The sequence below is a fragment of the Talpa occidentalis genome, unplaced genomic scaffold (assembly GCF_014898055.3).
Source record: "Talpa occidentalis isolate TD23 unplaced genomic scaffold, MPIMG_talOcc4v2.1 talOcc4.12, whole genome shotgun sequence".
Classification (NCBI taxonomy): Eukaryota; Metazoa; Chordata; class Mammalia; order Eulipotyphla; family Talpidae; genus Talpa; species Talpa occidentalis.
The window spans coordinates 46,251,756-46,274,652 of record NW_023601212.1 but is presented as its reverse complement, the minus strand read 5'-3'; the positions used below and the strand labels follow the sequence as shown (position 1 = coordinate 46,274,652).

Genomic DNA, 22,897 nt, shown 5'->3' with positions numbered 1-22,897 from the left:
TAGTCATTACCTGAAATAAATAGTGGCTGGATGCCGTGGGATCACAGCCTGTGACCCAGGGGAGACTCCTCCCAGGGGACACGTGGTGATATCTAGGGGTATTTTTGGTCAAGAATGGGTTGGGGGGGCTGCTGCCATTTGGTGGGTGGGATCCAGGGGTGCTGCTCAGGGCCCTGCAGGTACTGCAACCATAGGGGATGACACAAACTCAGACTTCAACTGTGCCATGGCCAGAAAACACAGCTTTAAATTAAAACCACCTCCCTTTCCAAACAGTCACCCCGGGAAGCACGTTTATGGCTGTTACGTGGGTTGGCTCAAGCCTGTGTTGGAAGCAGACTCGGGCACCACCCTCCAGCAGCTGCTAACCGCTGGGGAAATTCAGTCTTGCTGCCGGGGCGCTTGAAGGAGGCAGCCAGGCAAGGTCAGGGATCTGACTCATGGGTGCACATTGCACACGCCTGCCATGGACAGTGACTAACAACCCTGAAGAATGTGCCAGAATCCCTCAGGGTAACTGCAGGGGAGGAGCATGGAGGTGCGAGGGAGAAATTAGGCACTCCACTAGGATGAGGCTGAGCTGGGGTAGCCCTTGAGCAAGAGGGCACCAGACACTCCCAGCTGTCACTTGGCAGGAGCTGCTGCTTTATGTCCCCCCAAAAATACAGCCTCGTCCCCTGGAACCGGAAAACATGGCCTTATTTGGCAATGAGTCCTCTGCAGATGTGATTAGTTAAGAGGAAGTCATCTAGGATGACAGGGGCCGCACCTCCAAGGATGGGTGTCTTTATAAGAGAAGGCCATGTGACAAAGATGGCAGAGACTGGGGTGATGCAGTAATAGCCATTATGATTAGAGTCCCCAGAAGCTGAAAGAGGCAAGAAGGACTGTCCCCTTGAGCTTTCTGAGGGAGCATGACCCTGCCACACCTTGACACCAGCTTCCCCAGCTTTCAGTAAGTAGAATGATTTGGTGGGTTATTTTTGGGTTATTGATGGGAATTCTCAAAAAAAATTATTTTATTTATTAAATTAATAGTAATAGCATTCCCAGATCCAAAGAACAACCTACCAAATCATACTAAATATTCTACTTTCAGCAAGTGAGGGAAACCTGTATCCGATTTCTGGTCTCCCAAACTGTAAGGGTAAAGTTCCTTTATTTTTAAGACCCAACTTGTGGTCACTTGTTACGATCACCCCCAGAAATACCATCCAGAAGCCCCTGGTGGTCTTCAGCCAGAAAGACACTCTCCTGCGTGCCAATCCTGCCTCTCTGTGTGTGGAGTTGAGACCTGGGGGCACATTCACCTGCCTGTCTGGTTCCACGAGGGGTGACCAGCCTGGCATGGCGGCTGCTCATGTGGGCATTGCTGGGGGACACTGGAGCCATCAGCAGCTGAGCTGCAGAGCTGGGACGGGATCGGGTAGAGACTAGGACACCATGCTGCATAGCTCCCATGTCACACCGAACCCGGCAGCACACCAGGCCCTAAATGATCTGCTCTCATCACCTTCCTGTCACCACCTCCTGCTCTGCCATGGGTCACCCCACCCCAATGCCTCCCAAGTCCTTCGGATCCCTTTTCTACTGTCTAATAGGCCAGGCAAGGCCTTTGTGCTGGCCTGGCCCTCTTGGATGCTATGTGGCATTATCTCTCATCCCCTGTTCCTTTGTCCCTTTCTCTGGTCTACCTGCCCTTCCACCAGCTTTGTTCACTTTTGAGACCTGTTGTTTACTTCATGGCAGGCCTCCTGATCACCTGATCAGGTCTTTGTGCTCATTTTGGCCACTGCACAGTCCCGGCCTAGAAAGGCCCCTGGCACATAGCATATGTACTCAGGGAATATTTGCAAAATGAGGGGTCCATCAGAATGGACTCAGGGTTACAGCACCAAAAAGAAAATAGGACATTCTGTGGCCAGATTACACAGAAAATTTTCAAGCATTTGTGCTAAAAAGGAAAACAAATCTTTATGTTACAAATACAGGAGAAGACAGAAAGAGGCTGCACGTGTGGGCCCAGGGCCAGGGCCTACAATCCCAATTAATTTCTTGCTGATGGTCTTAGATCATCAGAAAGGAAGAGGAATTGAAATGTATTCAGCAGGCGCAGCCTAGAAGTGATTTCAGCAAATTCACACAGCAGCCCTGAGGTGGCTGCACTGGGCCCTCAGTGTGGGGGCGCTGGCAGGAAGCCAGGCTCTGAGAAGGGAAGGTCTGGGCTCCTGTGGATGGATGGACTGCACATGCAGACAAAGGGTGCTACTCAGTTACACGACCAAATGAGGCTTCATGCCAGGAGAAGCTACAGAGACTCTTCAATGCATGTTGCTGAGTGAAAGAAACTGAAAAGACTATTGCCAGTATGACTCGAGCTACACAACATTCTGGGAAAGATTGTATAAGATCAGCAAAACATCAGAAGTTCCCAGAGGCTGGGGGAGGAGGGATTAACAAAAGAAGCCCAGGGGACTTTTATGGCAGTGAAACTATTCTGTATGATGCTGTGAAGGTGGATATGTTACTAGAGCCAAAGAACGTACACCATCAAGCATGAACCCTGGTGTGGACCATGAACTTCAGCTAACAACAAGGTGTCAGCACTGACTGATCAATTAAATGTAAGACGTTAATAAATAAGGATGGGGGATGGGTACATGGAGTTCTTAACTGTCCAATATATTTAGATATAAATCTAAACCTGCTCAATTTATATCACTATATTTCATTAAACTGAATTAATGTTAAATTGAAATTGTTGAAAATCATATAGCTATTATTTTTCTATTTAATAAACTAAAAAAAGGAAAGAAAGCAGAGTACCAGCGCCCAAAACCAGAGGTCCAGACCCCAAGCCCTGGCCAACACCAGGGGGTTTGATGGTTACACTGTGTCCCGAGAAGTGGATGGGGCTAAGACCCTGACAGTGAGGGGTGTTGGGTGGTCACTTCTACTGCCCCTACATCCAAAAGGCTCACCCACAGGGACAGAGCAATGTTTCCATGGAGCGTAGCCAACAGGGATGCTGGATGGAGGGCATTTCCTCCTCCACTGCTTCCCACTTTGGCTATAGTAACATATCCCCCCAAGCCACAGCTCACTGTGAAAGGCAACTTGAAAGGCTCAGTTAGGACACCCTCCTTTTCTTGATCAAGAATGTTAATCAGGGGCCTCCCTGGTGGCGCAGCGGTTGAGCGCTGGGTTGCGAGGCTGCCCACAGCCTCTGCGGCGCTGGTTTGATCCCCGGCTGCTCCCCAGCCACCAGAGGAGGGTCCCGCATGGCGCTCAGACCTCTCCTGCCGCCCGCTGCTCCCCTCAGCAGTGTGCTTCGGTCCTTCTGCCTGCTCTGCTCCCCGCTCTGGCTCTGGTGAATTCTCTCACCCTCCCGCGCTTCTGACTGTACCCAGTGCTTGTATAAATATAAACAAATAAATAAAAAATATTTAAAAAAAAAAAAGAATGTTAATCAGGCCTCTTTGTTTTCAATATGGGCATACTTCAGACACACTGCAGGCAGGGTTCCAGACCATCTCCATAAAGTAAATATCTCAATAAAGCGAGGCACACTACTTTTTTTCTGTTTCCCAGTGTAGATGGAAGATCTACTTACATTATACCACAGACCATTAAGCGTGTAATAGCATTGTGTCTACAAAATGTATGAACCTTAATTAAATGTGACAGAGACACAAAAGAAACATGTGCTGTTGGAAAAACAGTGCCAACAGACTTGCTTGATGCAAGATTGGTCGAACCTTCAGCTTATAAACACTGAAATACCTGTGAAGTGCAAGAAAGCAAAACGCCACAAAACAAGGAATGCCTGTAGCCTGATGTTATGCACTGAGTGTGCATAACATGTTATGCATGGCTGACTGTGGAGGGACTGCCCCTCCCAGGGTGAGTTAATTCCTGTGAGCGCAGCTTACACATGAAAACCAACTGGTGCAGAGCCCACACCCCATGCACCTCTGGCACCTGGCTCTCATGTTCAGAACCAGCCCTTGTGCCCAATCCCAGGGCCAGTGACCACATAACCAAGGCAACCTCTACACCCCAGAGCTATGAAATTATTCAAGGCTGCTAATCCTAAACCCGCTTACTTAGCCTTGCCAGATCTTCCCGTGAAAACACAACTGAAACTCCTGCTCATGCCTTCCCTTCACTTCTGCAGCCTCCCAACTGACCCTGGTGCTGCCCCCCATGGTCCTGCATGGCGGGGTGCTTTCCGTGTTGAGGGAACTGTGAGTACAGATGGTCCCAAATTTATGGTGGTTCTACTTAGGATCTTTCCACTTTATGGTGGTGGGAAAGCAATATGCATTAAGTAGGAACTGTACTTCAAATTGTGATCTTTTCCCAGGTGAGTGATGTGTGGTAGTGGGCAGCAAGCCACACCTCTCAGTTGGCCCCACAAGTGGGGGAAACAACCCACACTTTATAGCGTATGTGTTCAATTCATGACATGAGATATTCTACTGTTTAGTATAAGGTAAACTTTGTATTAGAGGACTTTGGCCACCTGGAAGCTGATTGACGTCAATGTTCTGAGCACGTTTAAAGTCGGCTAGGCGAGCTACAATGTTTGAATGCATTTCTCACTCAGTATGTTTTCAGCTTATGATGGGTTTATGGAGATGTCACCCCATCATGATTCAAGGGGGCTCTGAATCAGACTATCTCCATGGCGGTTGCCTGGCTGTGCCTGAAACTAATGAAAGCCACTCACCCACGCTAGCACGGCCCCTCCCACTGCCCGCTTGCTCACCTCCAGCACTGGGCCGGCACCCAGGATGGTCCTCTCCACACCACTGGCATAGCCCTTCTGGCTCAGGGCAGTGAGGCAGTGGATCAGGAAGTTGGTGCTCTGCGTCTTGCCGGAGCCGCTCTCCCCAGAGATGACTATGCACTGGTTGACACGCTTGCGCAGCATGGCATAGTAGGCCACATCGGCCAGTGCGAACACATGTGGCTCCAACTTGCCCAGCTGCTGGTTCTCGTACATCTTCACGTACTTGGGGTTGTAGATGGGTAGGAACTTGAAGGGGTTGACAGCCACGAGGATGCTGCCCGCATAGGTGTAAATCTTCTGCTGCAGGAAGCGATGCTTCAGGTTCTTCAAGAGGTTGGCCTCCGTCAACTCGGGGAGGTTGCACAGGTCATCATAGTCAGCCTGCTGCCGGGGCAGGAGCCCGCGCTCCACTAGGCGCCGGGCAGCCGAGGTTTGGGCCACCAGCTGCATGTGCACATACTTGATGGTCCCATCTGCCTCTCTCTCTTGCAGCAGGAAGTAGTAGCCGTCTTCCTGCGGATGCTCATCTTGTGCCCGTCGCGGCCACAGCAGCACACGGTGCACAGGTGAGTCGTTGGCATCCAGCACCCATTCCTCCCCACCGGTCTCCTTGACCTCCACCAGCACATAACGTTTGGTACCATCCAGATGCAGGCTGGTGATGGCATCCTGGATGACATCTGATGTGGTGCTGTCCTTGGTGGCCATCACTCGGCACGAGGCCTGGCTCTCGCTGGTGGCCAGCTGCGGGTAGATGCGCAGGTGGTAGGCCGCCTGCCCTTGGCAGCCGGCGCTGCCAGCCTCGTTCACACTCATCCTGCCAGCTTCCTAGATTCAGCATGCCTCCCAGGCTCGGGGCACGTGTTCTGGAGCTAGAAGAAGAGGGGTGTATGGTCAGAGAGGTGGTGATGGTGGGGGGATTAGTGACACTCATCCCCGCCATTCCCCAAAGGCTAGGATAGCTTGGATCCACGGTCTGAGTCCCTTGCCCAAGATAGCACTTTCCTAAAAAGTCGTAAGTGTAGAAGGGCCTCCATCTGTCCTTAAATGTGACCTCTCACTGAAGGATCATGGCTCCCAGAGAATGTCATCACCAGCCCCTCCACCTCAAGATCAAACCCTTGCCCTAGAGTTGGCTTCATTATAGTCTCTGACCCTCTCCACTCAGAGTCAAGCAGATGATGGCCTGGCTCCATGGACCCAGGTTACCTCAAAATCCCAGGGCCCCTGAAGCCCCAACGAGGAGGATGAAGTGAAGGAGAGCTCTTAAAACTTGTTCGACAGAACTTCTTGGAGCACATTTGTTTGTAGAATCCATAACTCCATTCTAACACCACAAGAACATCCCACCAGATGCCCAGCCAGACCCCCGCCTGCCCAAGACCACCAAGGTCATGAACAATAAGGCTGAGGAGACTGTGGGGCATAAATGCAATAGGGTTTCCTGAAATGGGTCCTTGGCCAGTGAGAGAACACAATGGAAGGACTGGGGCTGCTGGATAGTATCAGGAAGTTGGTTAATAGCTGATATCCATTTCTTGTATTTTCTATTTCTTGTACAGATATGCCCTGATGGTGTAAGATGTTCATAATTAGGGAAGATGGGGAGAGGACAGGAGATTCTACTGTTGCTGAAATTTTCTGTAAATGTGAACTTATTCCAATGTGAAATGCTTATTAAAAATATGCACTTGCTTCTGAAGAATGAAGACAAGGTAGTTCACCACAAGGCCAAAAGGAGGGAGGAGACTGTTACAGACTCACACTTGCTTTGGTAAATAAAGTTTTATTTTGGAATGTAGCTGTGCTCCACTCATTTGCATATGGTCTGTGACTGCTTTCATTATAGTAGCATAAGCTCTTTGGCAGTTCCTTTAAATGCTATTTACATGACCAGCATGTGATCCAGCAAGCAGTTCTACTCCTAAGAGTGACATTAGAGAAATGAATCAGATATTTATGCAGAGATAGTCCATGAATGTTCTTAGCCTTGTTTCTAAGAGCCCCCAACTGGAAACAACCCCAGTATACACCACCTGTGCATGGACAAACTGACTGCACAGCAAAACGCTACTCAGGTGTGAGAAGGAACTAACTTTTGATCCTTGGAACAGCATAGAATAACATGGGACAATCCAGAATCTGTGTATGGAGTAAATGAAGCTAGACAAAAAAAAGTACAGAGCTATTATTTCTGCTTATAGATAGATAAAAAGATTAGAAACAAGGACTGGAATCCTTGTACATGCAGGTTATGGGAGCATGAGTCACAACTGCCAAAAGGTGAAAACCCAAATGTCCAAAAAAGGACAAGGGGGTAAACATAATGTGGGCCATCCACACAGTGGAATATTACTCAACCACGAAAAAGAATGAAACTCTAACACTAAAATGCAAGAGAACCTCAAAAATATGCAGTGAAGAGAGGCCGGACACACAAAAAGCTACACAGCATATGCTTTCGCTTATATAAAATGTAAAGAACTGGCAAATTCAGAGATAGAAAGCATATCAGTGGTTGTCAAGTGCTAGAAGAGGGGGACAGAGTGACTGGTCATGGGGATGGGGTCTCTTTTTGGGGTGAAATGTTTTGGGATTAGATGGGGGGGGTGGTTGCGATATGGGCTGCATGTGCTAAATGCCACTGAATATTACTTTAAAATGGTGAGTTTTATTGGGGTGAATTTCACTTCAATAAAGTTTTAAAAAGAGTCCATACACAGGAGTCCATGCATGAAAATCCTACAAAATGGGAACCAATTTCTAGAGACAGAAAGCTGATCAGAGGCTGCCCAGGGAAGGGGGCAGGGTAGTATGCGCATGGGTGTTTGCATAAAGCACAGCTCATCAAACCACATACTTTAAATAAGTGCATTTAGAGTATGTCAATGACATCTAATAAAGTTGTTAAAAAAAACAAAACTGTGGAATCTGAAGGGAAATGGTTTCCTAGGTGTGCATCTTTTTACATCTTGCTCCCTTTTCTACACTGTCAAAAGGTGAATTATTTTTGTACTCCAAGCCAGATGTGAGAGATATGAGCCCAATCATAGATACGTACCTTAAATCACAGACACAGGAATGCACACATGTGCACACACATGCATGCTTGCAAGCACATAGTGTATGAGCCCATGACGTGTGCAGACAGGGACAAATGCTTGCTACACACTCACATGAACACCCTCATGCACTTTTAAGTACATACTCATGAAAGGAATACACAAATGTGGGTATATGTGCATACACAGCATTTTCATATGAACACATACATGCACAGGCAGAGTCCAGGTCTCGGGTGGCCTCTCTCTGTGACTTGCACAGACAGGGCATTAGCTAATGTGGACAAGTTCTGGAGGTTTGTTCCAGCTCTCAGCTAGGGGCTTTGGACCACCTCATGCCTATGTGTGGCCTAGACAGCTAGTCGCGGGGTGGAAAAGTCATGGGGAAATCACAGGGCTTCTCTTCCCAGAGAACGATATGGGCTGCATGTGCCTCCAGGGTCAATCAACTGTCATGCACCTTGGTGCCTCACCCTGGCATGGGAGAGAGATCATTTGTACCCTTGGTTGGGTGAGTAGGAAACTCAGAGATGGAGTAGACCATGGTGTAGTCACAGGCTCAGAGATCATGCCCCACCCTCAGGCCAGGAGGAAGTAGATAAGGCTTGCTCAAGGCACTGACCAACAGGGTTGTAGGGAGGGGACAGCCAGAGGACAGAAACCTACAAGGCAATGCCTAAATCCAGATCATTTCTTCTATCCTGGATTTTCATGTGGGGCCTCCTCTGTGATCTAACCTGGCCTTTTTCCTCGGGGAGCTCATACTCCCTCCCCAAGGGTTATCTCTTTTCCACCTTTCCTGGGCTAGGTTCTGGGAAGGACCTCTCCTGGAAAGAGCCTGTTGCGTTCCCAGGCATAAAACCAAAGAGAGTAATATATCTTTCATCACCCACAGCCCTGATAGAGCCTGTTCTCCCCTGTCCGTTGTTCCCCATGCCATGGAAACCACTGCATGGGTTTCCTGAATTCTCCACCAAGATCCTGCCATCACAACTGCCAGTTAAGAGATTTCACCCAGCCCAGCCAGCCCTGCTCACCTACTCTGCGGCCCTGGGGATGGCCCTAGACCTGCTTCTGTGTAGGGTCCCCTCCTGCCCTGCCTCCCTCACCCCCATCCACTGAGCTGTACTCCCTCAGGGGTCATGATCATGCCCAGAGGCTCCTGCCCTACCTTCTGCCCAGGAGGCTACCTCTCCCCTTGCTCTGAATGCCCAGGGAACTTTTCCCTTGCTCCTTCTACTGACTACATCCTGTCTGCTGTCACTGTGTCCCCAGAACTGCCCTTTCTTCTCACCAAATGGTCAGGAAAGCCCTTTATCCCACCTCTATCCACCAGGCCCCTGGAACCTTCAGTTTAGCTGTGGGTGTTCCAGCATTGATCTCTCAGGGTACACCATGACAGGCTTCTAAGTTAGCCTCTGAGCCCCTGGCTGTGAGGCCCCATCCAGTGCGGCCACCCTCAGTGCCCATACGCTAGCCATTTCCCACCTTGCCAGGTCTAGGCTTACAGGTCCAACCTGGATTAGGGGTTTGCCAGCCGGATCAGGGAGACAATGCACAAAGTCCCCAAGCCATAGTAAGGGATCTCCTCCCCCTCAGCCTGGTTATATTCCTGAAAGACACCGACCAGGCCTTTACCACAGCTTGGGATTTGGCCACCACTTTGCCCTCCTCTTTCCTCATCTGCACTGCTCTAGCCTCTTAGTCAGCATCTAGGCAACTCTGCAAAATGCAAACTCTCACAGTACCTGTCTCACACAGACCCACCATCCCCTGCTCCACGGGTGGCATCATATCATCCATGCAGTGTGAATGCCTGATCCCATCTATCTGGGTCAATATCATTTTCAGATCCCTGCTGCAAAGGCCCCCCATCTGCTTTGCCAAAGTGACTTCTGGGAAGGCCCAGCTACATCAGAGTTCTACCATTTTTCTCAGTCCACAGTCATCAGTGAGTAAAGAAGAGTACCTTGTTGCTTAGATTTCTTCACTATCAGGCTGGGTTTTTGAAAAACCATGCGGATTGAGCAACTGTTTTCTGTTTCTTGAATTGGTCCCTGTTAGCCAATTTCTTTTCTGTGGAACCATAACTATTCAGCTTATTTTTTTGGAGAGCTCTTTGTATAGGAAGGGTATTAACACTTTGTCATGTTTGGTGAATCTAATTCACAGCAATTTAGTTTTGCTTTTGGTGTTTTTTCATGCATTTTTAATTGTGTTTTTTCTTACATTTCCTGGGCCATTTCTTTCACGATATCGGCCATCAGTTCCTCTTCTAGACCTGGTTAACATGGGACTACACTTTTTGTTTGCATTCACCTCCCTTCCTGGATTTATTCTTTATATTTAAGCCTTTATCCATCTGGAAATGGTTTTGGAGGGTGTACAAATTTCCTGGGGCTGCTGTATGTAACAAAGTACAGCTGACCCTGTACAGTGCAGAGGTCAGGGGTGCTGACCACCTTGCAGTGGAAAACCCACATCTAACTTTTGACTCCCCTAAGCTTTACTTCTACTAGCCTGCATTTGATTCTAAAAGGCTTACTGATACATAAATGGTGCATTAACACACATTTTGCACATTATGTATAAGATATACTGTATTCTCATAAGTTACAGAAAAGGAATGTTAAGAGAATTATAAGAGAATATACATTAATGGCACTGCACTGTATTAATCAATACTGTAAGTTGATGTTGTTAATGAGAAGATAGCTATAAGTGGATCTGCAGAGTTGAAACCTGAGTGCTAAAGGGCCAGGCATACTACAATCTAGTGGCAAAAAATAAGAGAAATCTATTGTCTCACAGTTCTCGAAAAGTTCAAAATCAAGATGTGAGCAGAGCTTGCTTCTCCTGAAGGCTCCAAGGGAGAATCCATGCCAGCCTCTCCTGTTTTTTGCTGGCTCCTGGAAGTCCTTGGCGGTCCTGGGCTCGCAGGCTCATCCATCACATCTCTCCCTGTCATCAGTGGTACCCTCTCCTCTTCTTGTAAAGGAAGCAGTTGCTGGATTCCAGACTGTCTTGAGATCATTTACTACATCTGCAAAAACTTCACTACCAATCAAGGCCCCTTTCCGAGGTTATGTGTGGGTGTGAATTTGGTGGAGGGGGGCACTAGTTACCCTGTACAGTGTAGATATTGAAATGGGGACCCAAATGAAAGAATCCTTCTCTCCCCTAAACAGGGAGCCCCTCTGCGTGTTGAGTAAAGTGTAGGAAGTTCCTTTTCTGCATATGCGTCTGCCCTGGCTGCTGGTGTCTGGTAGTGCTGTGCTAGTCAGCTGACCCCAACTTCAGAAGCTGTTCTTGAGCACTGACATCTTACTTGGAGGGGCTTGGCCACCTTCTCTGGCTCCCAAGCACACCTTCCCTCTTGAGTCTCAATGGAAGCCGAGACATGGAAGTTAGCGGCTCTGAGGCCGAAGGTCCTAGTCACAAGTAGAAGTGAAACCTGTGCCCTGAGAATCCCTGGGCTGTGTCTAGAATGAAAGGAAACAGGTCTGGGGCTGAGAAATTGCAGGCCCTCATGGCGGGGGGAAGGGGCAGCTCAGTCAAGTGCTGGCTATGCCATGGGGTCGGGGGAAGAGCAGCAGGTTTTGAAAACCTGTGTGTCTGAGCTTTATCTGAACAGCATGGCCAAACACCCTGAAGTTGAAATACCTTGAAATTGAAAAGCCCATTCTGTGGGCCTCCCTGCCGCCCCCGTAAGGCTTGCTGAAGTGTACACAAAGTGAACAGGAAACAAAACCTGCCCCCAAACTGAGAGGCTCCATTTACCCAGAACTTGTGGGAAGAATTATAACCTCATCACCAAATGGAAACCAAACCAGCAGACTATAAAATTCCCCGCTGAATGAGCTAAAAGGTGAAAATGAAATGTACATCAATTGACGAGTGGGTTAAAATAATTCAGTCCATCCACACAGTGGAGTATCACTCAGCCATGAAAAGGAGTGAAGCCCTGACACACGCTCCAACGTGGATGAACCTGAAAATGATTCTGAGTAAGAGACCAGGCACAAAAGGCCATACTGTGTGCAATCCATGGATCTGGACAGGTTCAGAAAAGGCAGATCCACAGACAGAAGGCAGATGAGTGATTGTTAGGGGCTGTGGGAAGAACTGGGAGTGACTACTCATGGGGACTACTTTGGGGTGATGGAATGTTCTGGAACTAGATAGAGGAGGTATGCATCATTTCAAATCTACTCAATGTTACTAAGGGTAAATTTATAACAATAGCTAAGCTTTGGAAACCACCCAAATGCCCAAAAATAGATGACTGGATCAAGAAGATGTGGTACATATACACAATGGAATATTACTCAGCAATCAAAAAAGATAAACACATGCAATTTGCAGCAACATGGATGGCGCTGGAAGGGATCATGCTCAGCGAAATAAACCAGAAAGAAAAAGAAAAATACCGGATGGTCTCACTCATAGCAGGAATCTAGAAAACCTAAATAGGGACCAGGAAAAAGAATATAAGAAAGAAAAAATCAAAATCAACAAACAACTATGAACCACAGACACACTATGGGGGAAGGGGGGCGCGGGGAAAGGAGAGATTGTGGTCAAAATAAGGGGGTTGCAATTGTATGGGGAATATAACAATAAAATTAAAAAAAGAAAAAAAAATTTATGCTATGTGCATTCTACCACAATAAAAAAAATCGCTGCTGGAAAACCTGAACTTTGAAATCCTAAAAGCCCTTGCAAAGGTCATGCTGGTCTACACTGTGAGAAGACGTGCACCTCAGCTGCGGGCCTCTTGCTAATGTTCTTAGAAAAAAAGGCACAGAGACTAGGAGGAAATCAACCAAAAATTAGGCCCTGGGGGTGGGTAGACAAACATGAATGAACAGCCCTCAAGGCCTGGCCAAGGCCTCATGCAGGAAAAAGCAGGGTTCTGCCTATCAGTTTGGCCAATGATGAGGAATTCACTGGAAAAGGCGGTGGATGGGGCCTCCAGAAAGTGTGGTGCAGCCGCTTCGTTTATATAAGGCCATAATTTGAAGCCACATGCTTTTCGGGTGAAATCATTCTCAAGCTAAAAGGAAAAGGCCAGCATTATGGCAGAATCATTTAGGGAGCACCATCCAGAATTTAGCGCCTTTTCACTCTGTTTCTTTGAGATTTTTTTAGAAGAGATGATCATGAGAAGTTGTCAGAAAGATGGACTCTCTCAGAAGCAGTTACAAGAGAAACCTGTTGCTTACATAAGGTAGCTCAAAGTCAGAAGTCAATTTAGGGTTTGAACTGGGATAATGTGGTCACAAGCCAAGGATCATATGGAGTCCCCAGAGGTGGTAAAAGGCAGGAAGGATCTTCCCTGGAGTCTTTGGAGGGGGTCACCGCCCTGCTGAAGTCCTTTTTTTTTTTTTTTTTTGGTGGGACCCTCGCCGGCGGCTGGGGAATGAACCGGCGCTGCAGAGGCTGCGGGCAGCCTCGCAGCCCAGCGCTCAAGCGCTGTGCCACCAGGGGAGGCCCCCTGCTGAAGTCTTGATTTTGGTTATGAGAAGAAATCCCAGTTGTGTAAAAAACTCAGTTTGTGTACAGTTCAAAGCAACCCCAGGATACCAAGCCAGGTGTCCAGGGCAGAACAAAGCTCCAAGAACATGCCAAGCTCAGGAGAAAACTGTTGTGAGAGCAGTACTCTCCCAGGGCAACTCTGCCCCTTCCAAGGTACACAGCTAGAGACATTTTACTCCTTCTGCCTGCTTCTGGAAAAGCCCATTCTAAACACCCTCTCAGGACTGTGGCCTGAACAAGATCTTTCTTCCCTACATCATCCCTTCAGATTTCCCATCATTCCTCTAGGCCTTCCCGGCTGGCCAGACTGGTTTGAGCCTGACATCTGGAGAAAGTCCCTTCCTCAGGATTGTGTGAGGCCAGTGACACTCCTTCAATGTCTTGGAGGCCAATCCTACTTCCTGGGGTCTGTGGCTACAAAAAGACTGTCTTCTTTCACTGTCTGTCAGTCCATCTGACAAATGTTTCTCCAGTGTCCTCCCTCCCTGCCGCCTCGGGCCAGGCTATGCCAGTCATGGGAGAGACAAGGAAAGTGAGTTTGTTGAGGTGTCTGGCTTTCAGGGAACTTGACAACAAACCACCCACCAGCAAAGAGGTGTTTACAATAGTGACAGAGTTTTGGAGAGGTCTGGAGTCTGTGAGAGCGCAAGTTCTCTCTCAGGGCAATTCTGCCCCACTCCGGGGGACACTTAGCTAGAGACATTTTTGGTTGTCACCACTGTGGGTTGAGTTCTACAGACATCTGGTGGGTGGAGGCCAGGGACGCTGCTCAATATCCTCAGTGCCCAGGATGGCCCCTATGGCACAAATAAGCCAATCCCAGATGTCAGCAGTGCCTCACTGGGGGTGCTGGAGCCAGAGAGTGACAGGGCAGGCCAGGGTGGTGAATTTGGCCTGGGTGGCAGGAAAGTACTTGGAGCGGACAGTTAGTTCTGAGATTCATGCAGTCAGAGAGGAGGATGGGCCTAGCGCCTGGGGACAGTGGCCCAGGCAAGGGCAGTGAGTGTGAAGGGCAGGGGCAGCGGGGGCTGGTCTCAGAACAAGGGAACCAGTGTAGCAGGCAGGGCCAGGCTGGAGGGGGAAGGGCTGAGGTTGGGAAGGTCAGATCCCACAGGGTCTTATGAATGTGGGAGGGAGTGTGGGTTTTCATGCAAGTCTGATGGGGAGTTCTGGGCAGCCAGAGATAGGGGACACAAGTGACATCAGGAAGAGATGAGCCAGGCCACTTGTGGCCACTCAAGGCAGGTGGACTACTGGGGCCTGATTGGCAACTCCTGTAAGTGTCTGGACTTGAGGTGCGGGATGATGGTGGCTCAAGCGTCAGATCTATGTGAGACAGATGGGTTATGGGTTATAAGGAGAAGGCAGATCCTCATGACCCTGAGGGGGCAAGGCTCTGGTTCCTTCCAGGGCGGCGGGGGCGGGGTGGTTCCTTAAACAAAGATGCACTGGGCTATGAGGAAAGAGTCTGGCTGGGCAGCAGAGAAACCTCCAGGTTACCCACTCGAAATCACAGAGTCCACCTGCTGTGATGCCCAGGTGGAAAGCCACCTTGAGAACCCCCAATGACAACACATGACAGCCCTGCTCAAGTGGTCCTGGGAGAATGAAGTAAGTAGCACATGGAGCCCCACTGCTTGTAAAGGCAGTTCGGGTTCCTGAGGACCCAGGGGAGGGTTTGGGCGGGGTGGAGAGGGCTTTATGCCAGTTTGGTCACTGGGAACAGAGCAGGCCTGCTGGTGGGCCTGAGTGCTGGCTTCAGTGAGCACCTCTGAACCCCAGGGACATGTCCCTGTGGAACCTCCCCAATACAGACCCCTGGACACCTGGTTTGGGAATTGGTCCTGCCTCAGCAGCTGCAATCAGGATTAGGACAACAATACTCATCCAGCTTTTAGTCTCAAACCTGGAAAAAAGTAACTGCTCAGTAAACACAGGTCATGTATATACTATCACCAGATGAGCTATCATCACCTCAAAGTCTACCGGGCACCTCTCACAAAGGCTCTCTCCTCTGTTCTGGTTTCTTCATTATGCTTTCCTTCGGTTCCTCCAGGTCATCCATCCATCTTCTGGTTTTTAATTTAATGTTTTGTCCTGACAGGACTCTCAGTATGTTGTACTGAGACAGAACTCACACAATATATGATCCACCCACTTAGGGTGGCCACGGTTCAGTTTAGAACCATCCCACCACCTCAGACAGAAATCCCACACTCATCAGTGACTACCTTGCCCTCCAAGAACCTCACCTCCATCCCTGCTTTCCATTCTCATGAATTTAACTTCACCACCAGCCACCACCAGACTCCTAGTGTTCTGGCTACAGTATTACAGCAAGGCGCTCTCTCTCCCTTCCCCCATCACCTCCTCTCATCTGTCCACCCTGGTATTTTCCAAGAGGAATGAAGTTCACCCTCTGTTGGTTCTACGAACAGCTGGGGAGACCCTCATGATAACACTTTTGGATCCAATCAGCTCCCACTTAACCCATAAGAATAGTTCCAGGGTGGCTGATGGCCCAGAGTTTCGCCATTGGTCACCAACTGGTCTGCCTTCATTGAGGTCCCCCCTCAATGAGTCATCAAGGAATTGCAGGATAAAGGTACCCCTGGGGGCTAGCCATGGGCTTTACACAGTGTCCCAGCTGGTTTTCCGTGCCCAGAACTTGGCATTCTTTCACAGCAGGGTGACTTTGACCCTATGGTACACCACGTAATGATTGGAGATATTTTGGGTTGTTACAACTGGGGAGGACAGAGGCTAGGGAGGTTGCTTAATACGCCACAGTGCACACGACAGTCAACATCCCAGAGAACGAGCAGGCCCAAATGTCAGCGGTGTGAGAGTGAGAAAACCCGTGTTAATTATTTGGGGAAAAATAAACGATTTAGGCCCCCAGTTTACAGCACAATACATTCCCACTGAGTCAAATGGCATAAACCAGGGTGACGCCAGAGTCTTTCTACACCCTCATTTGTGTGTATATTTAAATGTGTGTATCATCCCAAAACCTCAGTAAGTCAGATTATCACAGATATAGTCTCTTGTGTGTCCAGGAACCCCTTAGCTAGTGGTGCTCAATCTGGGGTGGCTTTTCTCCTAGGGGATACTTGGTAGTATCTGGGGACATTTTCAGTTATCACAACTAAGGTAGGGATGGTACTGGCATCTTGTGGATGACCAAGGATACTGCACAATACCCCACAGTGCCCAGGGGGCCCCACCCCAAAGAATGACTGAGGTGCAGATATCACCAATGCTGAGGCTGACAGCCATGTTCTAAACAGATAAGAAAAGCAGTATCAGGGCCTCCCTGGTGGCGCAAGGGTTAAGACACAACCTATGAAGCTATCCGCAGCCACTGCAGCGAGTTTGATTCCTGGCCGGCCAGCCAGGGATATTCCCACATGGTGCAGCAGACCTCTCCTGACTCACCCGCTGCGCCCCTCAGCAGTGTGCCTTGGTCAATCTGCCTGTTCTGCTCCCTACTGTCTCTGGTGAATCTTCTCACCCCCTGCACCTCTGGCCTATACCCCTGCTCTTGTATGCATAAATAAATAAATTAAAAAAAAAAAAAAGACAAAGAAAAGAACTATCTGCATACTTACTCAGGGTCTTCCCAGGGGCCTCTTGGGCATAGGAGATATCTATATAAGATTCCAAGCTGGTGTTCACTTGGTTGTGCAATATTTAGAGGGAGAGAGGGTGCTGGCTTTATGGGGGTGGAGGTACCAAGAGATGGCTGCCCCAATCAGATCACTTTCTCCTTCCAGATGCTTGCTCCTTTACTTTCTTGGCTCTGTCTTCTTGTCTCTCTAAACCAGGGAGCAGATTCCCTCAGGACCATCAAGTAGAAAGGCCTCCTGGAGGTCTACAGGTCAAGCTCCATTTTAGCACTTCCTGTCTCTCCTGTTAATTTTTTTTAAAGTTTTTTTATTTATGCATACAATAACTGGGTATAGGCCAGAGGTGTAGAGGGTGAGAGGATTCACCAGAGACAGAGTGGGTAGCAGAACAGGCTGATCGTATGAAACACACTGCTGAGGGGAACAGCGGGCAAGGCAGGAGAGGTCTGCTGTGCCACGTGGGTTTTTCCCTGGCCGGGGATTGAACTTGTGCTGCAGTGGTTGGTGATTGCTTGATAGTGCTGTCTTTAACTCCTGTGGTTCTTATGCCCACCCAATAATCAGCATCTACACACGACAACCAGGGACCATGTGATCTTCCCCAGTGGTGGTCAGGCACCCTGGCAAGCTTGCCAGGAATGGAAGCCCCAGATACATCCCAGGGACCCAAGACAAATTTGGAACATCACTACATGGCTCTTTGTTCCACCCACCCTAGAATGTGATGGAGATACTCAGAGAGATGCCAGGAAGACCCCCAAAGTTCCAAGTGTCCATCTCTGATATGCTGCATCTGCACTCTTGAGCAGAGATGAGGGCTGTTACTGCTTGTTCAGGTGTCCCCAAGAGCCAGATCTGTGCTTCACTCATTCAACACTTTTTGTTGAATAATTTTCAGACAGTTCAGAAACTTCTTTGATTTAATCACCCGTGGCAGCAGTTGGTTCCAAATTCACTTTGGTTTATTAACAGAGTCACTTTTGGATCCCCCTCTCCCTATCAAGTCAAGGACAGAGACCGACATACACTCCAAGTACAAACTTCAGCTGGCCCCATAGCAGGCACACACAGCCTCCCAGGGCTGGCTCTAAATACATCTCTTGTTAAGTCCCAAGACAAGTGCACAAGTGAGGTGGAAAATTCCCTAACAGGGTGCTTCCAACATTGACAGGGCAAGTATACCTCCACCTTCCTAAAAACATTTATTTAAATGAGTGAGACCAAAGAGAATGTGGGGTCAACTGTTTACTCAAAATTCCTTGACTATATAAAAATGAAATCTGTTGTGTTGGCAGTGTTAGGGACTGAACTGTGTGTCACCCCACCCGACTCCCCAGTTTATATGTTGAAAGTTTAACCTCCAGTACTTCAGAAAGTGACTGTATTTGGAGATGGGGTATTGATAGATCATTAGGGGTGCTCTGATCTAATAACTGGGGTACAGGACTCACACAGAGGGGAGATGCAGGGAAGATAGCTGTCTGCAGCAGCTCAATGAGAGGCCTCAGGAGAAACCAGCCTGGCCAGCACCTTGATCTTAGCCTCTATAGCCGCAAGACAATAAATTTGTTGCTTAAGTGGCCAGGTCTATGGTGTTTTGTTAGGCAGCAGCCCTGGGGAAACTCTGACAGCAGCAATGACCATGATGGAACGCCCGTAGCTGGGCTCCTTCTTGCACACACAACTCCATGAAGCAGGGCAGTGCTGGGATGTAAACGATGAGTCAGACTGGGACAGCTTATTCATTGCTCCCACGAACTCACAGGCCCATCCCTTGAATCACTTCTTTATCATCAGGCTCGGACTCTGAAAGTCTCACTAGGAAATGAGTGGAACCCAAACTCATCGGCTGTGTGTTTGAGACATGCCTAATCACTGAGGCCTTTTCTGGGCCAAAATGCAAACTGTGGAGAAGTGAAGTGACGGTGTGGCAGTGGGCTGGCTCCCCAGCGGCCCAGTAGCTCTCAGACAGCCCTTTGTTCCCTACTCCATCCGTCTGGGACCGGGGCAGAGAGAGGGGCCTGTCCTGCTGTGTGGGGAGGCTGGGCAAGGGCTGCCTGGCACAGTTGGCTAGGGACACTTGGTGCACAAAGAGCTGGTGGGTGGGGAATGGGCAATGGGTCGGATAGCCATTGTGACTGGAAGGGGTCGGATAGCCCCAGAATGTGTTGTTTCTTCTTATGGAGTCAAAGTGGCAACACCATGTTTAGGGAACCAGCAGAGAGGGCAGCACAAAGAGCAGAAATTAGATAGTCTGTACCTAAGCACAGAAGATATCTGGAGCCAAGGAGTGCAAAAAGAGCAGATACTGTGGCTTCAGGAGCTATGCTGATCCGAAGCCACTACCAAAGGAGTGTTCAAGCAGAGAATCTAATACCTCTAATCTCAGAAGAAGAGCAACAATTCATTCTCAGGCAAGGACAGTTCTTCCAGAAACCCAGGACACTCATGAGACAAAGAGGAGAAAGACAATGGCACCACTGTCCTACTAAGTGAAGATGACCCTGGCTCACCTCTAGTTCCTTCTCTGCTGTCCATTCTCAGAGGGTGTTGTCTAACTATCCTTCAGCCCATTCCCAACCTGTTCCACCTTTTATCAGGACTCCAGATTAAGAACTGAGCAGGAGGCAGAATTCAGTTGCTAACCTCTTTTCCTCACACCTGCCTTTGGCAGCAGCTCAACAAACACCACAGACCCACTGAGGAATTTCAGGCTTGGGACAAGAAACAGATTTTACTACAGGGCAGCAATTTTTTTTTTTTTTTTTGCCATTTGGATTTTTTTATTCTCTTTTTAAATACTGTACTGTGAAAAATAAATACGCCTTCTCATCCACCAGACAAGGTTGGTTCCCCCCCCCCCCGGGGGACCTTGTCACCCCACTTCATACACACCCCTAGTTCTACTCCAAAACCTTCCCCATGCCTCCCACCCACGTATACCCTTACTATCCCCGTCTTCCACAGTGATGAGGCCCCAGAAATGGGGGGTACAGGATGGGAGGAGGGATAGCAGGGGAGCCCCCCTGAACTGTCAAATCTGGGTGGGTCAAGGAGCACCCCCCACCAACAGGTGGAGAATGGGGGTGTTCAGAGAGATTGGGGCATTAGAGGATAAAGGCATATCCAGTCTGGTGGGGGAAGGAGAGAGGCTCCCCTCACCTTGGGGGTAGGGTGGACAAGAGAGGGGGTATGACTACAGGGCAGCAATTTTGGCTAGGGGCTGGTTCTGTCCCCCAACCCCCAGAGACACACACTCATCACCTCATAATGCACAGGGTGGCCCCAACAACATAATGCTCTGGCCCCAAGTGCCAATGGTGCTGTGGCTGAGAAATCAATTTAGCAATTTGGTCTTGGCTGATTTGAGGCTACTATAGTGACTTCTTGTTTCTAGAAAGCCCAGGGAGCCATCTCTGAAGTCATTACTGGCCAGGTCTCAGTTTCCCTATCAGGAAGATAGGAACAGAGTCCCCTTGCTGACAGTTAGCAGGATAGAAAAGTTGGGTATAAAAGTGTCCACTACAGAAGATATTCAATAAAGGGCAGAACTTTGCAAGGACTGGGCCTCCATGGTGGCGCAAGGGGTTAAGACACAATCTATGAAGCTGTCCGCAGCCACTGCAGCATGAGATCAATCCCCAGCCAGCCAGGGAGGTGACCCACATGGCACAGCAGACCTCTCCTGTCTTGCCCACTGTTCCCCTCTGCAGTGTATTTCAGTCGATCTGCCTGTTCTGTTCCCACTCTGTCTCTGGTGAATTCTCTCGCCCCGTCCCACCCCCACACCTCTGGCTTGGACACCAGTTCTTGTATGCATAAATAAATAAATCTTTCTTAAAAAAAGAACTTTGCAAGGACCTGCTTGTGTAATTCCCAGTTCCTAGGTTGGTTTAACACCTCTGTATCCTTCAAGGCTTGGCTTGGGGCCAGATACCTCTTCCAAGGAAACTTACTGGAAACCCCCTTGAGCAGAAAACCCAGTGACCATGGAGCCAGAGGATTCTGGACTTGTTCATCCACGGGTCATGGTTACACCTATTCTGTACCTCTGTCTATGCACTGACTGCTGCACATTCTGATTCATTATATGATGGGGAGGGTAGGGCCCATTAGAAAATCCCTCTTCTGGGGCCTCCCCAGTGGCGCAGCGGTTGAGCGCTGGGTTGCGAAACTGCCCGCAGCCTCTGCAGCGCCGGTTCGATCCCCAGCTGCTCCCCGGCCACCAGAGGAGGGTCCCACATGGCGCGCAGACCTCTCCTGCCGCCCGCTGCTCCCCTCAGCAGTGTACTTCGGTCCTTCTGCCTGCTCTGCTCCCCGCTCTGGCTCTGGTGAATTCTCTCACCCTCCCGCGCTTCTGACTGTACCCAGTGCTTGTATAAATAAATAAATAAATCTTTAAAAAAAAAAAAAAAAAAAAAAAAAAAAAAAAAAAAAAAAAGAGAAAATCCCTCTTCTAAGCACAAGACTCTTAATCTGGCCCCAGGCCCCGGCATGGTAAGTCCTTGTTTAACTGCATGCTGGGCCCACCCGGGACGCATGAAGGGGAAGCAGCAAATTAATGAGCTGCTTTTTGTTAGGGACAAAAAAAAAAAAAAAAAAAAAAAAAAAGGATCCTATAGCCAAACAGAAGAAAGGGGAGATTCCCAAGTTCCCACCTGTTTCTCCAAGTCACAGGTCTGAACCTGAGGGATTTCCAACCAGAAAGATGTCACTTTGGGAACAAGTGCAGTATACAAAAGTAGGTGTTGGGCACTGCAACTTGCAACAAAGGTCAGTTTTCAGATAGAAACTCCAGAATGGGGTCTCCCTGGTGGCCTAGGGGTTAAGTCTCATCAATGGCCCTCTGTGGTGGCCTGAGTTCAATACCCTGGCCAGGGAGCTAACCCACATAGTGCAGCAGAGCTCTCCTGTTTCACCCGCTGCTCCCCTTAACAGTGTACATCAGTAGATCTGCCTGTTCTGCTCCCCACTCTGTCTCTGATGAATCTTCTGACCCCTCCCCCCCATACCTCTGGCCTATACCCCAGTTCTTCTATGCAAAAACAAATAAAATCTTTAAAAAAAAAAAAAAAAAAAAGAAGCTCCAGAATGGAAAGCTAAATAAAAGTGGGGTCAAGGCAGCATATATCTGCCAGTTGGGAGCACATAAAATCTGAGGGGTGCTCTGCCTGAGATGCTAAGATTATTAAGAGGGTTTCAAAGCTGAGTAATGCTGACTGAGGGTAATCCATCACTTTTGAAAGTGAAGAACGAGAAAGACTTGATGGAAGCCAGGGTGTCTAACGTAGGCCTCTCCCTGAGAGCCCATCTGGCCATATTTCTGATATAGGGAGCAGAAAACACAGTGACCATGGAACCAGAGGATTCTGGACTTGTTCATCCACGGGTCTCCTGGCCAGGGCCAGCCCACACTTGGTGTTTGCAGGAGGCACAACTGGGTTCTCATCATGTCTCCATAGGGGTCAGAACATTCTGGAAGTGAAATGGGGTATTACCTCTCTGTGACCCAGTTCACCATTAAGCTATCCAGACTCATGTCCTGAATGAGCTCCCTAGTCCTTGTGACAAATCCCTGATAAGGATTCCTATGGTCATAAAAGTAGAGAAATTAATGCTGTTGAAAGTGAGGCCCTTACCAGGGCCAGGTCCATCAGACGGTGAGACATCTGTCCAAATGCCCAGGTTACCTCTGGTTGCTGCCCTGGGTGCCTTAAGCATGTGGGGACTGTAAGAAGGGGACACACGTCAGGAAGGCAGGAGCCGGTACCTTCCAACTGCAAGGTGGGATGTCTCACTACTTTCCACCTCTGACAAAGTGCAAGAGGCTTTCCCTAAAGACTCCTGGCCTATAGGGTGCCCTGGAGAGAAGG

At 48.9% G+C, this 22,897-nt stretch overlaps 1 protein-coding gene across 9 annotated transcripts in view; it reads right to left on the bottom strand.

The window, feature by feature from the left end:
* MYO9B (myosin IXB) overlaps positions 1-22,897 on the bottom strand; it is an 89,478-nt gene that overhangs the window by 65,470 nt on the left and 1,111 nt on the right. For all 9 annotated transcript variants that reach the window (XM_054693348.1, XM_037506116.2, XM_037506111.2 and 6 more), the window contains exon 2: positions 4,772-5,667. In XM_054693348.1, the coding sequence (XP_054549323.1) occupies positions 4,772-5,611 (840 nt within the window). In that variant the 5' untranslated portion in view covers positions 5,612-5,667. The remainder of the gene's footprint in view (positions 1-4,771; positions 5,668-22,897) is intronic.